The following is a 14334-nucleotide window of genomic DNA, read 5'->3' as shown; positions in this document are numbered from 1 at the left end:
TGTAGGAGGCATAGTTTTGGGGGGAAGGGGATGAAGAAGCACAGAAAGGAAGGACATGTGTAGAAGCCAGTGAGAGGAGGCAAAGGCTTCTAAGTGTTGATTGGAGCATTTCATTGAGATTACAGCAGATAAATGAGCCCATTGGGCCAGTTGAAAAGGGATTTTGAATGTTGGCTTTGGGAGTTTGGATTTCATAAGAATCATCAGTATCCATGTGTGGTCCAGCTTTCCCTAAGCACTGGACAGACGGATAGATACCCTGCTACCTCAGCCTGAATGGGTGCCCCTTACGCTGTTCTTTAAGTATCCTGGTGGTTTCTTTCAAAGATGAGTTTTCAGCAGGATAGGTATGGTCTACTTTGGTGCATTACTTAGACTAGGATTACCAAAGTGAGTGAGAATCTTCAGGGGCACTTCATAGGGATAGTTATCTGAGCACAAAGATGGTCTCAAAGTGGTACATTGGTATCTGAGTGCAGAGATGCCATACCCCTCCGCTCAGAGGGTTGGTAGTGTTTGCTTTGTACTCTAGACACATGATTACTTTGGTACAATTCTTTTTGAAGTGAATGTTCTGAGATGATATAAATGTTTACCATTTCATTGTTTTATTGTTATTCTTTTTGGTCAGCTCCTACTCTAGTCCTGGAACCATTTACTCCTATAAAAGAGGCTCCAGGGACAGCATTTGGTAATGCCACTTTTTGACCTTCAGCAAGTGCTTGCTTTGCTCATTGTCAAACCTGTTCCACTTCGTTTCCATTCAACTAAATTCTTCAACTTATGAACTGAACAAGTTACCTCTTGTTCTTAAGAGAGCCATGCCTAAATCTAGTTTGGGATAGGTTCTTGTCCTGTACAGTTCTTTAACATTTTTTCATGCCACCTTATGTTTTTAGATTAACCAGAGTGCTTTGTTAAGGTAAATTACATAAATGCCTGGTCTTGGTCTATGCTAACAAGGAATAGGAAAGTTTCTTTATACATTCTTTGTATATATACCTTTTTATCTGCCTGGTTTTTTTTGTTGCTGTTGTTGTTTTGTTAACATTTGGGTAGTGTGTTTTTAGAGGATTGTCTAACAGATAATATGATCAAGGCTGATAAGTTTAAATGGCAAGCTCCATCCTTATGGTTAATCTGACTCTCCCTTACTCTCCACCATAGTTTAGAAATGATTCTTGCCCTAGCTGGTTTTGCTCAGTGGATAGAGCATCGGCCTGCAGACTGAAGAGTCCTGGGTTCTATTCTGGTCAAGGGCACATGCCTGGGTTGTGGGCTCAAGCCCCAGTAAGGGGCATACAGGGGGCAGCCAATCAATAATTCTCTCTCATCATTGATGTTTCTATCTCTCTCTCACCCTTCCTCTCTGAAACCAATAAAAAATATATATTTTTTAAAAAGAAATGATTCTTAAAATTTTAAATGTAGTCAGGGAACTCTAGGATAATGTGAAAAATACCAATTTGACTCCCTGAATTAATAACTTCATTTTTATGTTAATTTTGTGTACACACACACACACACACACACACACACACACACACATACACACACACACCCATCTTCAATAACAAAAGAAGACACAGTAACATAGTAGGATAATTTTTTTATGCTAGAAAGATCCATTTCCTGCAACTCAAGAAAATCTATCAAGGTTCGGAAAACTTCAAGATTTTTTTTACAACCCTATAATTTGCAGAACCATAAACTTTAAAGTAACTGAACGTTACATTTTTTCACATCCCAAAACATCCCAATGGACATGTCATTCACAACACAAACTTAAGACCACTCCATGTCCAGATGCACTTGAAACTACACCAGATAAAAGCAGAGTCCTTGCTTTAAAGTCACTGATCGAGAATGTAAACTCAGATACCATCTAGAAAGGGAATTATGAAGAGTCCTTCCTCCTTCAGGGTTGGCAAGGAGTTTATGTTTGGAAGAGACATAATCTTCCCTCAAAGTCTGAGTATTAGAGACATGTTTTACTTCTCAGTCTGCAAGCTAATTGAGCAGAAAAACTTTTCCTGCATGAAAAGCCTAGAGAATGAGAAGACAGGGTGTTTGTACAAATTCAAGATTTTTCTTGGATACATAAAGTGTTAGATGCATCATATAAAGTCTTGAAGAAATGAAAATCCATTTGGGCTTCTGTAGAGTAGGAATAGAGTTTGGACCTTGATGTCACATCAGAATTTACACAAATGGAAAGGTGAAGTGAACAAAGTTGAAAAGAATAGGATATGTGTAGAGGCAAACAGAGTAGGAGGAGATCTTGCTTCTTCTATCAGTCAGAGTATTTTTGTTGGTGATTCTGCATTTGGATGACACCGTGAAAGTTGAAGAAGGCTGATATTGTTCACATGGGGATTAGAAATCTCTTCTTTCCACACTGAATTGAGTTGTCCCTCTATGAGAGTGAACGGGTGCTAAACAGTGAACAAAAGTGATGACTATTTCATGAGATAAAAATGTTGAGAACTATAGTTTGGCCAAATCAGGACAAAGAAAGTGATTTCTCTTTGTATTAGCTTGCTAAAGCACCATAGCAAAATACTACAGACTGGGCAGCTTAAACAACAGAAATCTACTTCCTACCACTCTGCAGCCTAGAATTCTAAGATCAAGGTGTCAGCAGGTTTGATTTCTCCTAAAGCAGCCGTGGGCAAACTACGGCCCGCGGGCCGGATCCGGCCCGTTTGAAATGAATAAAACTAAAAAAAAAAAAAAAGACCGTACCCTTTTATGTAATGATGTTTACTTTGAATTTATATTAGTTCACACAAACACTCCATCCATGCTTTTGTTCCGGCCCTCCGGTCCAGTTTAAGAACCCATTGTGGCCCTCGAGTCAAAAAGTTTGCCCACCCCTGTCCTAAAGTCTCTCCCCTTGGCTTGCAGATGACCACCATCTTGCTATGTCTTTTCTCTCCCTTTGTCCTTGCACAAAAGTTCTTCATCTCTCTCCCTCTTCTTATAAGTACTTTAGTCCTATTGGGTTGGGGTCTCACCCATCAATGACCATTAATTGCTTCTTTAAAGGCCCCGTCTCCAAATACAGTTACATTGGGAGTTAAGGCTTCATGTGAATCTTAAGAAGACATAATTCAGTCCATTACTACCTTTATCCAGAATTTTTTTTTAATTATTCTAAAGGTGATAGGATACTGGCAAATTCATTTTGAAGTAATGTAGCTCTTGAAGTAATGTAGCTTCTTTTATTTCTATTACTTCAGTTCCTATTACAGACCTCGGACCCGTTACTTTTACAACTGAGACCTCTGGGACAACATTAGGTAATGACTCTGCCATTCGCCTAGTGCTTTTGCTGTTCATCGTACAGTCAACTCATTCTCCATTCCCATAACAGCTTCTCCTTGTTCATGAGACAGCCTCCATCCTCCTCCATTGCCATTCAAGCACTTCCTTCATCTGAAGAATGCTGAAGCCTCTTAAAAACAAGTTTCCTGTTGTTTTTACGAGAGCAGGCATGACCTTAGTCCAAATCATGAACCTGTCATGTGGTGCATTTGAAACTGTCATGTTATCTTGTGCTTCTCTGAAACGTGTTCTGTGTTAAAGCTGAGTTTAAAACAAATGTGGATCTATTTCTTAACTAGGCTGATTTTCAATAACAGCTACTCCAATGTTCCCGTGGGCATCCAAGTTTCTAGATTTTTTTTTAACTATTTGCATGTTATTTTTGTTTCTTTCTTGGTACTTTAAGTACTGATGTATTTTGTTACTAATTTGACAAATAAGGAATTGCCCAAATCTAAAATTTTAAATTGCATGCCTCTTCCTTAGTATGACCCTAACTTCCCCTCCTCTTGCATCATAGTTGAGCACTCCTTCTCAATCATTTTTTCCCAGTGAGAAAATGCTGAGTGTCTGATTATAAGTGCTAATTTTTATGACTTGAATGAGTAATGAGGTGCCCCCAAAGTTCCCTCAATGACAATAAGAAGACACATTGTTATAAAATTAGTAAAAAATTTAAACTATAGACAATTTCCAGGAACTTTAGGAAATCTAACAGGTTTTGGAAAAACCTCCCCTTCATGTCAAAAGCCATCAGACCTAGAGTAACACAAGGCTTTTCTTTCTTCAGCTACCAAAGCATCAAAGAGACCCCATCGTCCACATCTCAGACCTAAAACTACACTGAGCCCTCAAGTACCTCAGACCAAACCTGGTAAACGTGCGACTCCTTGATTTAATGATGAGCCCTAGTAGCCTAATGGGGATGCAAAGCAGTGCCAAGCTCTTACTTTCTCTAAGTGTGAGGTCATGAGGCAGAGTCAATAATGTCCCCTCTTCCCAGGTGTCAAGGAGAATATGGCTATGTGAGATAACATGTGAAAATATTCTTTGATATGCATTTAGTGTATTTCTTACTATCAAATTTTATTCAAATCTTAAACCTCTTTAGCAAGCCAATATATTCAGTTCAAGTAACTAAACAAATTGTAGGCCCCTTTCATATACCTGGACAATCGTGGGTGATTTGTCAGCTGTAGGAGACCAATTTTACTTCTAAAACAGTAAAGTTGAGTATATGTTTGCGTGATACAAGCACTAAATATTGATCTTACAAAAGAAAAGATCAAGGTGAATTGGAACTTGAACCCACTACAGGATTTGAATGAATGGAGGGAAACATGAACCAAAAAAAGGACTGGACATATAGGTGGGGTAGGGGTTGGGCCAGCCCTGAGGGTGAGCCAGTCTGCCTGAAGCAGACTCTCCTACTTCAAAATAATCAAAACATGGCTGTTGCTGACCCTGCCTTTGGAAGGGTCCATATTGTAGACAGAGTTGAAAGAGGATTTTGAGGACCTGAATCAGGAGCTTAGACTTTATACAGAGACATCAACTGTCTCAACTTTTCTTTTTTTCTTTTTCTGGGCTTAGGCCATCTGGCTATTACAGACTGAGTGACTATCTTTATTCTGCTCTCTATGTACCATGATTTGGACAGCGGACTCAGATTCTTTCCATAGATGAGTTCTTGACAAGATCAACATAGTCCACTTCAATGATTAATTTTTATATCTGTTTCAAACTTACAAACTACGTATTTATCCATGTTGACTTAAACATTGTGAGTATTCATGTTCAGCTTCCATAGAAGTACAAGTTGGTCAGATTTTTTAATAGACAGTTTCTTTTCTGCGTGTATATTAAAAAATACATGTAGAGTTTCCTTTAACCAGGAGAATTTCATATCGACTTCTTTAAGATACTAAGCTAGTTCAAAGGCTAATCCTAAATCTGGCTGTGAATATAATTTGGCCAAATTTTCAAAGAACAAACATCTACTCTTTTTCTCAGTTATTTTTTTCTTTGTTTCTATAACAGTATTATATACAAGTAAGATTGTTTGGATGTGAATGTTCTAATTTTTCACATATTTTAAAATCTCTTTGGTTAACTGTATTTTTTGGTCAGTTCCTGCTACAGTCCTGGAGCCTGTCACTTTTAGACCAGAGGCCACAGGAACAACATTTGGTATGATACCCTGTGTTTTCAATAAGACTTTTCCTGATTACGGTAAAATCCAGAGTTCCATCTTGCTTCATGTGATAATAGTGTCATCCTTCATGGTCATTCATCTATACTCTCTTCTTAAAATTATGAAAACTGTTTTTAATTGAATTTGTTGGGGTGAAATTGGTTAATAAAATTATATAGGGTTTGAGTATACAATTCTACACTACATCTTCTGTACATTGTAATGTGTGTATACCACCCCAAATCAGGTCTCCTTCCATCACCATTTATCCCTCCTTTACCCTCTTTTACCTGCCCCCACCCATCTCCCTCCTTCTGGGAATCACCATACTGTTTGTCTGTGTCCGTAAGTCTTTCTAGAAGGATGAAGAGGTTAAGCAAATTTATGAAAACTGTTAAAACAAATTACCTATTGTTTTTAATAGAACCAGTTATACATGACCACATTAGAACATTTATTTGCCATGTAACCTACTTTAAGTTGTGTCATGTCAGTCTGTTTTATTTAAACAATGTTTGTAGTAAAAATGATTTTCAAACATATCATGGCTCCCTACCTCTTGTCTAGATAGAGAAAGCCATTAACAGCCATCATGGGGCCAAGAGGACCCAGTATTGTATGTCTACATTTCTAACTTTTTTTTTCTATTTGCATAGAATTTAGTTTTTTTGTTTCAATTTAGGGAATACTATGTCCTTATTTTAATAGTTATGTAAACATGTGCCCCCAAATTGAAAGATTCAGTTATAAATCTCAGACTTAGCATGACCTTTATTATCCATTAAAATTTAGGGACAGCTCTTAACCTTTTTGTTGCCCAATCAAGCTGTCTTATGAGACTTTGATTATAATTACTAATCTTTACTTATTTAATTTAAAAGTATTTTTGTTTTCAAATAATCTTCTATGATGAAAGAAGATATAAGAGGAGTATATATGACAAAAATCTCAAAGTAAAAAGGCAAATATCTAACAAGTTGTGGAAAATCTAGAGCCATGTTTTGACCTCTAATAGCATCCAGAACCATAGATAATGTAGTTATGTAGTAACCCAAGAATTTCTTCCTTCAGTTTCCAAACCACCACAGCGGAAGGGTCGTCCATGTCCCAGACCAAAAACCACACCAGGTCCTGAAACACCTGAGTCCAAACCAGGTAAACACATATTCTGGGTTTAGAGTCCCAGCAGCCTAATTGAGCAGGATCTCAGGAGTAATATTTGAAGCAAGGAAAGGTAGATTAAGAGAGAGTGGAGCCTTGAAATCACCATAATACGTGGATGAGTAGGAAGATGGGGAGGAATAAAATCAGAAAGAGTGGGTAAAAATAGAGACTACACAAAAGAAAAAGTCTAACCACAATACTAGTATAGATGATGCCTGACTTCAGGGTGGTAGTCAAAGATTTTCTGGATCTAGATCGGCCCATGGACTTTCATGGTGGTGTTCCTAAGGCACCTGATGGAGCCGTTGAGATTTGACTCCGTAGACAGAAAACTCTTCTTTGCACATGAAGGCGTGCTCTTTCTTCGCTTAGAATAGAGGGATGCACTATTTGATTCGTCATGAGGAGGCCTCAGTGTCTTTCCAAAGATAAGTTCTTAGCAATACCCACACATCCCACTTCGGCTTCTTAGTTAGATAATCAAAGAAGGGGGAATAAGAAAATAAGTACCTGACTTGATATAACCAAATTTAACAAAAATATTTAACAGTTTTTAGAAGATGCTATATAGTTCTAGAAACTATATGATACTAGTAAGATTCATTTTGAATCAAATGTTGCATTTTCTTTCATTTAAGACAATTACTTGGTTTACTTTTAATACTTTTGGTCAGTTTCTACTGCAGACTTTGAACCAGTAACATTCAGCACTGAGGCTTGGGTGACAACACAAGGTAATAACACATTGTGATCCTCCTTAAATGCTTTCCTTCCCATTGTCAGACTCATTTCAACAACGTGGTAGCTACAGGTTCTTTTGTTTCTTAAAGCTGCATTGTCATTCTTTCTTGTCACTCTTTTATATTCTTCATCATAAAAGTATTGAAGATTTTGATTCTTAAAACAAGTTATACCTTGTTTCTCAGAGAGCCATGCATGAACCTAACTCAAGTCATCTGTAATGCATATAACCATCTGAAATTGTTTTATAATTTTATGTGTTTTTTTCACCAATGTTTTGTTAAAGGTGGTTTAAAAGCAATTATTTTGAATCTAACAACTATTATGATGTCTAGGAGTTTCTTTGTGGATCTAAAGATCTACTTTTTTAAAAAACTGTGTGATATTTGTTCTTTGATAGACATTTTAGCTGATTACTGGTCTTATTTAGTAAAATGTCAAAGTTTGTATTTGGGTATCACCACCACAATATTTTAGCAGTGATTCTTACTTATTTATTCAGCAGAAGAGTCATAAAAATGATTCTTCATTTCTTGAGTTAATAACTTAATTTTATATATGACTTATTTCCAATTTTAAAAGAATAAATACTATTATTATAATAAGGGTGAAATTTTTAAATTAAAAAGTTAAAAAGACACATTTCCTAAAGTATAAGAAAATCTAATAAGTTTTAGGAAATTGAGAGCCACGCATCATGCTATCCATAACTTCTGAACTACAGACTCCTTAGTAACTGAAGGTTTCTTTCTTCAGCTCCTAAGCCATCAAAACGGACCCGTCGTCCACGTCCTAAACCTAAAACCACACCAACTACTGAGGCACCTCAAACCAAATTGGGTAAATGTGGGTTTCTGGCTAAGGGACTGAGCCCCAGCAGCTTTGGGGAGCCTAGGGTTGATGTCCATGGGTGGGCGTGGTAGCCCAGGTGAGCCTTCTGTGGGTGACGGCACAAGATGACCTGCTGCTGCTGCCACTGTCGAGTTAGCAAAGGAAATCATGGCTGGGGGAGGCCTGTGTGGCAGCTGAATTCCTTGTTCTTCCTGCATAAATATCTTCTCTTTTAATAGATATTTTATTTACTTTTCCTTATTACATTATATTCTTCTATTAAAGACAACATATTTTAAATAGAACCAAGCATTTTTAATTGAAGAACCAAACATTAAGTGCCTTTCATCCCTCTAGAGTCACATCAACAGCTGTGAGGATATCACAAAAGTAGGCAGCTTGTTTTTACTTCTCGTCCATGGTATAGTCAAAGTCAAAACCTACCCCAATATGAAACATTCAGAGATTGAACCAAGGCAGTGTGTCTGTGCAAATCTAGCTTGATCTTTCTGCAGGGGCTGTGAACATCTGCAGAGAAAGAGAGAAGCCTGTGAAGGACAGGAGTAAGGAGTTAGAAACAAGTTGGGTCTTAAAATCATGAAAATGAACAGGCAGAATAAAGGGGGTACAGAGGCCAACCAGAGGCATGGGCTTCTGGAAAAAGGGGGCCCTGCTTCTAAATGGTGATGATAGTGCTGTGTTTGGAAGGGCCCACAAGAGTAGTAAAAGAAAAATCCTTGAAGTTATGACTCAGAAGTTTGGATCTGACCCTACAAGTATCATAGGATACCATATTTTTGTGATCAGAGATGTGCTCTATTGGGCACCACACACTGAGTGAATGTGCCTTATCCTGATTTGTTGGGTGCCTAAACTAAGTTTGAGCCTATTTCCAAATTTGAGTTTTCAATGAGATGAACATGGTTCACTTTGCTTTATTCTTTATTCTTCTTTCAAACATAAACACTATTTATTATATGATTCTTTAAACATGCTATTTTCTTAAAGCTTCCACAGATATACCAACAAGTGCCAGAATAGTTACCTAAATATATCTATATATATAAAAACCTAAGCAACCATTCAGCCATTTGGCCATTCAACCATCAGGGTGCAGACACTCAACTCACTGACCACCAGGGGGCAGATGCTCAACACACAGGCATGGAAACATGGAATAGACTGATAAATCTCAGAGAAAAGGGGAGAGGGGAGGGCGGGAAGAGATTAACCAAAGATCTTATATGCATACTAGAGGCCCGGTGCACAGATTCGTGCATCAGTGGGGTCCCTCAGCCTGGCCTGCCCAGATCGGGCCAAAATCAGCACCCAAGGGGTCCCGGATTGTGAGAGGGCACAGGCCAGGCCAAGGAACCCCACCAGTGCACGAATCCGTGCACCAGGCCTCCAGTATTTAATAAAATGTTTAAACAAGTTTCCAAGAGCAATAGTTAGAATTAGGTACTTACAAGTATCATGTTGACTTTATTGAGATACTTACTAGATTTGTGTTAGGCTATGACTGACTATCTCATAAAAGAACATTTACTTGGCTATAGGATGGCTGCGCCTTTAAATAACAAGTATTTAATTTTATAAAAACATTTAAAACTGCTGTACACCTCTTAAAGCAGTATTATATGTGTAAGATTTAATTTGCTGACTTTCACAAGTGTTTATTTCATTGCTTTTTGATTAGTTCCTATTACAGATCTTGAGCCTGGTACTCCTAGAACTGAAGCTCCAGAAATCGTAGGTAATGAGAATGTGTGTCCTTCAAATAGTGCTTTTCCTACTCATCGTCATACCATTGTAGTAACAGGTTCTCCTTCATCTTAAAACCATCTCAACATCTGTTGTTAATCCATTAGTCTTCATCTTGAAATTATGCTAAGCTCTATGTCAAGCTATCTGTTGGATTTATGAGAACTGTGCATAAACTAATTTCAGGACATCAAACTGCCATGTAACTTCTCAACATTGTGTCACATGATCATGTTCATTTCTCTTTCAAGCATGAATTTCCATCCATTCCTTACTTACATTGCTTATGTCACATCAATTCTGGAAATACCATATTTCTTTGCTCATATTATTTTTTATTATATTTTATTGTATTCGTGTCTCTGTGATTATACTGGTGGATATATTATTTCAATGAATAATATTTTTAGTTAATTGTTAAGATTTTAAATGTGCTAAGTCTTGAAAGTTTAAATGACAAGCTTATATGACAGAGTAGACTGACTCTTCTGACAGGGTTTAAAAATGTTTCTTAACTTGTTGAATCAAGGACCACTTTAAAATTTTGATGAGCACAGTCCATTTAGTATGCATTGATCCTTATGTTTTCAAACATATGAACTCATAATTGTACTGTGGCTATTTAAATACTAGACAAAAATAATAGGCACTTATGTCAACTTGTACAGAGGGAAAGTAGACTGATAAAGGCTTTTCCCAGTAGAGTTAGAAAAGTATATATTATACAAATGTGCAAAAATCTTGTCCAGGAGAGTTTTCCATATTAGCAAGAGTCGTATAACCAAACATCTTGTTAACCATAGTATTTAGTGGAGTACAATGCTATATCTAAGGAGATTAATGGGTACTTGGCCATTTGGTCAAACCTGCAAAGAACAAGTGTCTCTTTTCTCTCAGTTCTGAAGTTTAATAATTGACCTCTGAAATTAGTCATCAAAAGAATTTTTTAAATTTCTTTGGCTTATTCTATTATTTTTGGCCAGTTCTTCCCACAGTCCTTCAACCTGTTACTCTTACATTACGTAATGATATTCTGTGTTTCTTATCAACTTTTCTGCCCATTGTCAACCTATTCAACCATCATCATAATCAAATTGTCATCAGCTTCAAAGGACTGTCTTGTCATCCTCTGCTGTCTTTCGACTTTATTTTTCTTCTTCTTAAAGGTATTGCAGATTCGCCCTAGCTGGGTTTGCTCAGTGGATAATGTATTGGCCTGTGGACCAAAGGGTCCAAGGTTTGATTCCAGGCAAGAGCATGTACCTCAGTTGCAGGCTTCTTCCTGGCCCAGGCCCTGGTCAGGGCTCATGCTGGAGGCAACCAATTGATGTGTTTCATATCTATGCTTCTCTCTGTCTTTCCGTCTCTCTTCCACTCTCCCTAAAAGTTAATGGAAAGATATCCTCGGGCAAGGATTAACAAAAAAAAAAGTATTGCAGACTCTTAAAAGAAGTTACCTATTTTTAAAAGCTATTCATGGACCAGATTAGAATGTTTGTGTTATTTGAATTTTTTTCATGTACTTTTGTCTAAACAGCACTCACATATAAAGCTAAGTTTCAAATGCAGTGGGTAATGTCTGTATCTTCTCTAGACTAAACTAAACATAACAATTGGTATAGTGCCATGGATTCCTTGGCATATTTAAATTTCTTGGTGTGAATTTAAGACCACACAACCTACAGCTTGGCTGTAGTCCTTACCTTTTTTCGAAGTTAGGACTCTTCACTCATTGACTTAATTTTATGTATTTTATCTCTCAAGATTCTTTAGTAATTAAAATAAATTTAAAAATAGGAGAAAATATTTTAATCTTAAAAGTTATATAACTTAAATTTCAAGGAAATATAACATATTTTAGAAAATCAAGAGCCTTATTTCCAAAACCACCTTCACTAGAGTAATCCAAAATTTCTCCCTTCAGTTCCTAAAACACCACAATGATCTCATCTTCCACATCCCAAACAGATTTTCCAAAGCAAGCTTTCATATTAATTGAGAGTCAGAAAATCAAGCACCTTGGAAAACCTCGTGTTGACCATAATAAGATGTTTAACTGAGTTCAAGAGTTGTGACTTTCTGCAATGAATTATTCCTAGCTACAGTTTGACCAAAACTTCAAAAAGAAACTATTTACTTCTTGTCCATTCAAAGGTTTAAAAAAATTGTTTGTCATTTGAAACTAATGTTTTGAAGGAAAAATTAAGATTTTCTATGTGTGTTTAAACTTTCTCATTTTCATGTTGTTGCTTTTGGTTAGTTCCCACTACAGGCTTTGAACATGTTATTCATAGTTCTGAGGCTCCAGGAACATTAGGTAACAATTTTTATGACCTCATTAAACATATTCTTGCTCATTAAAACCCATTCCATCACTGTCACAGCCAGAGTTGCTCTTGCTTTCTTAGGCTACTATTGATTGTCATTCCATTTCATACTTCATCATATAAGTAGTCAGGATTCTTAATTCCAGTGTTACCTACTGTTTTTAACAAATGTCCTTGGATCCAGTTGAGGAAATCTATCTGGTATGAAACCCCCTTTAAAATTTTATTATATGATTCAGTGTGAAAAGTCTGAAGATCAAATTGCTCTCCTTCTAGTTGGTATTTAAATCTATAAAACAATGTCATCTAAGTAACATGAACTTTCTCTGAGTAGCTTTACTTTCTAAAAGGTCTGTTTGATATTCTCATTACTCTTTTCCTATTTTAAGGAATGAGGAATAAGGAATTATTGTATTAAATTATCAAAACATGTTGCCTCCTGGAAGTGCCAATTCTAATAAATATAAGTTACAGGCTCTGCAACCTTTGATGAATTTGGCTATTCATTATTTTCCACCACAGTATAGCATTGTTCTTAATCTAAGTAGAAATTTCTCTGAGTATCTAATTATGCATATTAATATTTATTCCTTTAATCAATAAATTTTATGTATTAAATTGGACTCTAAAGGACCTTCAGTGATGATAAGGAACAAATTATGTTAGTATAATAAATTTTTTCACACTTTGGAAATAAACTCAAGAAACTGTCTCATATGTTTTAGAAAACATAGGTCCTATGTATAATGTTGGTGGTTGTTTCTAGACCTTCAAACACTATAGTAACCAAGATCCTTCTTTAATTTTAAAACAATGGGAAGGGGGGGGAAATCCTCCTCTCAAACTTGCATCTTCCTGAAGCTTCTCCATTAAAAACAAGAAAATCTATGGTTTCTGGTTTAAGAGTCCTTCCAGCCCGTTGCAGTCGGGCCCCAGGAGTGACAAATAGGTGTCTTGCTAACTTGCACTTCTCACCTCTATGCCTTCTAAATACGAAGGTGAAAATAATGGTTAGCATGTCTACGACTGCAGGGTTGACCAGAAAGCTCATGGTTGGGAGACCTATGTGGTAGCCAAATTCGTCATGTGCCCTGCATAAGGATTGTCTCTGACAAAGGATGTATCTTATTCAATTTTCTTACTATTCCATTTCATTCATATCTTTTTAAAAAGTGCTGCTTCTTTGGTTTATGTAAACAAACATTTCCTTGGTCTATGTGCTCTCAGCACCATATTAGCAGTTGAGTGGGGTGGGGTGGGGAGCTGAACAGAGATGGAGATCAAAATAAGAGTGTGTTTTACTTTTTGAACAGATGATAATATAATTATGGAAAAAAACCTGTTCTTGAGTTTTTTTAGATATAAAACAATTTGCTTATACAAAAGCAGCTTGCTTAATTGGGTGGTAAAAATGTGCAGAGAAAATATTTAAAGGAGTCAAGGATCTATGTTAAAAAAATAGTTGGACTTTGAAATAACTTTAGGATTTGAATTAGTAGATGGAAGGGAGGGAACAGCAAAAATAAAACAAAAAGTCTCACCCCCTACTAAGGATACCAATAGGGCAGTCAAACTGAAACATAGAACAAAACACTGTTAGGTGATACCGAGCATTATGTTAATGATACTATTATGAAATCAGCTGTAGGAAGCTCTTAAAAGCCCTTGTGGGAATTCAGATTCAGATGCAATAATTAACGATAACCTGATTTTTTTAAAATAAGCTCTTGCTTTTTCTAGAAGGATGCTTTAGATCAGGGGTCAGAAAAAATTCTTATGTGAAGAATTAGTGAATATTTTAGACTTTGCAGGCCATTCAGTCTCTGTCACAACTATTCAATTCTGCAATTTAGCCTGAAGGCAACCAAAGCCAATATGTAAATGATATGTAAATATGCCTTGGATTATCTTAGTTTGTGGATGTGTCTTTGTTCCCATAAAACTTTATTTGAATTTCATACCTCTTTTACATGTTATGAAATATTA

General features: G+C 36.5%; 1 protein-coding gene across 9 annotated transcripts in view; it reads left to right on the top strand.

Moving 5' to 3' along the window:
- ABI3BP (ABI family member 3 binding protein) overlaps window positions 1-14334 on the top strand; it is a 258489-nt gene that overhangs the window by 164249 nt on the left and 79906 nt on the right. For 5 of the 9 annotated variants that reach the window (XM_059687989.1, XM_059687988.1, XM_059687987.1 and 2 more), the window contains 8 exons: window positions 3243-3302; window positions 4118-4201; window positions 5458-5517; window positions 6593-6676; window positions 7360-7419; window positions 8183-8266; window positions 9957-10013; window positions 12282-12338. The exons of the other annotated variants lie outside the window; for them this stretch is intronic. In XM_059687989.1, the coding sequence (XP_059543972.1) occupies window positions 3243-3302; window positions 4118-4201; window positions 5458-5517; window positions 6593-6676; window positions 7360-7419; window positions 8183-8266; window positions 9957-10013; window positions 12282-12338 (546 nt within the window). The remainder of the gene's footprint in view (window positions 1-3242; window positions 3303-4117; window positions 4202-5457; window positions 5518-6592; window positions 6677-7359; window positions 7420-8182; window positions 8267-9956; window positions 10014-12281; window positions 12339-14334) is intronic. 9 annotated transcript variants of the gene reach the window in all.

Source organism: Myotis daubentonii, chromosome 3 (genome assembly GCF_963259705.1).
Source record: "Myotis daubentonii chromosome 3, mMyoDau2.1, whole genome shotgun sequence".
Classification (NCBI taxonomy): domain Eukaryota; kingdom Metazoa; phylum Chordata; class Mammalia; order Chiroptera; family Vespertilionidae; genus Myotis; species Myotis daubentonii.
Note: the sequence above shows the minus strand (reverse complement) of the source record. Positions and strands in the feature narration are given on the sequence as shown.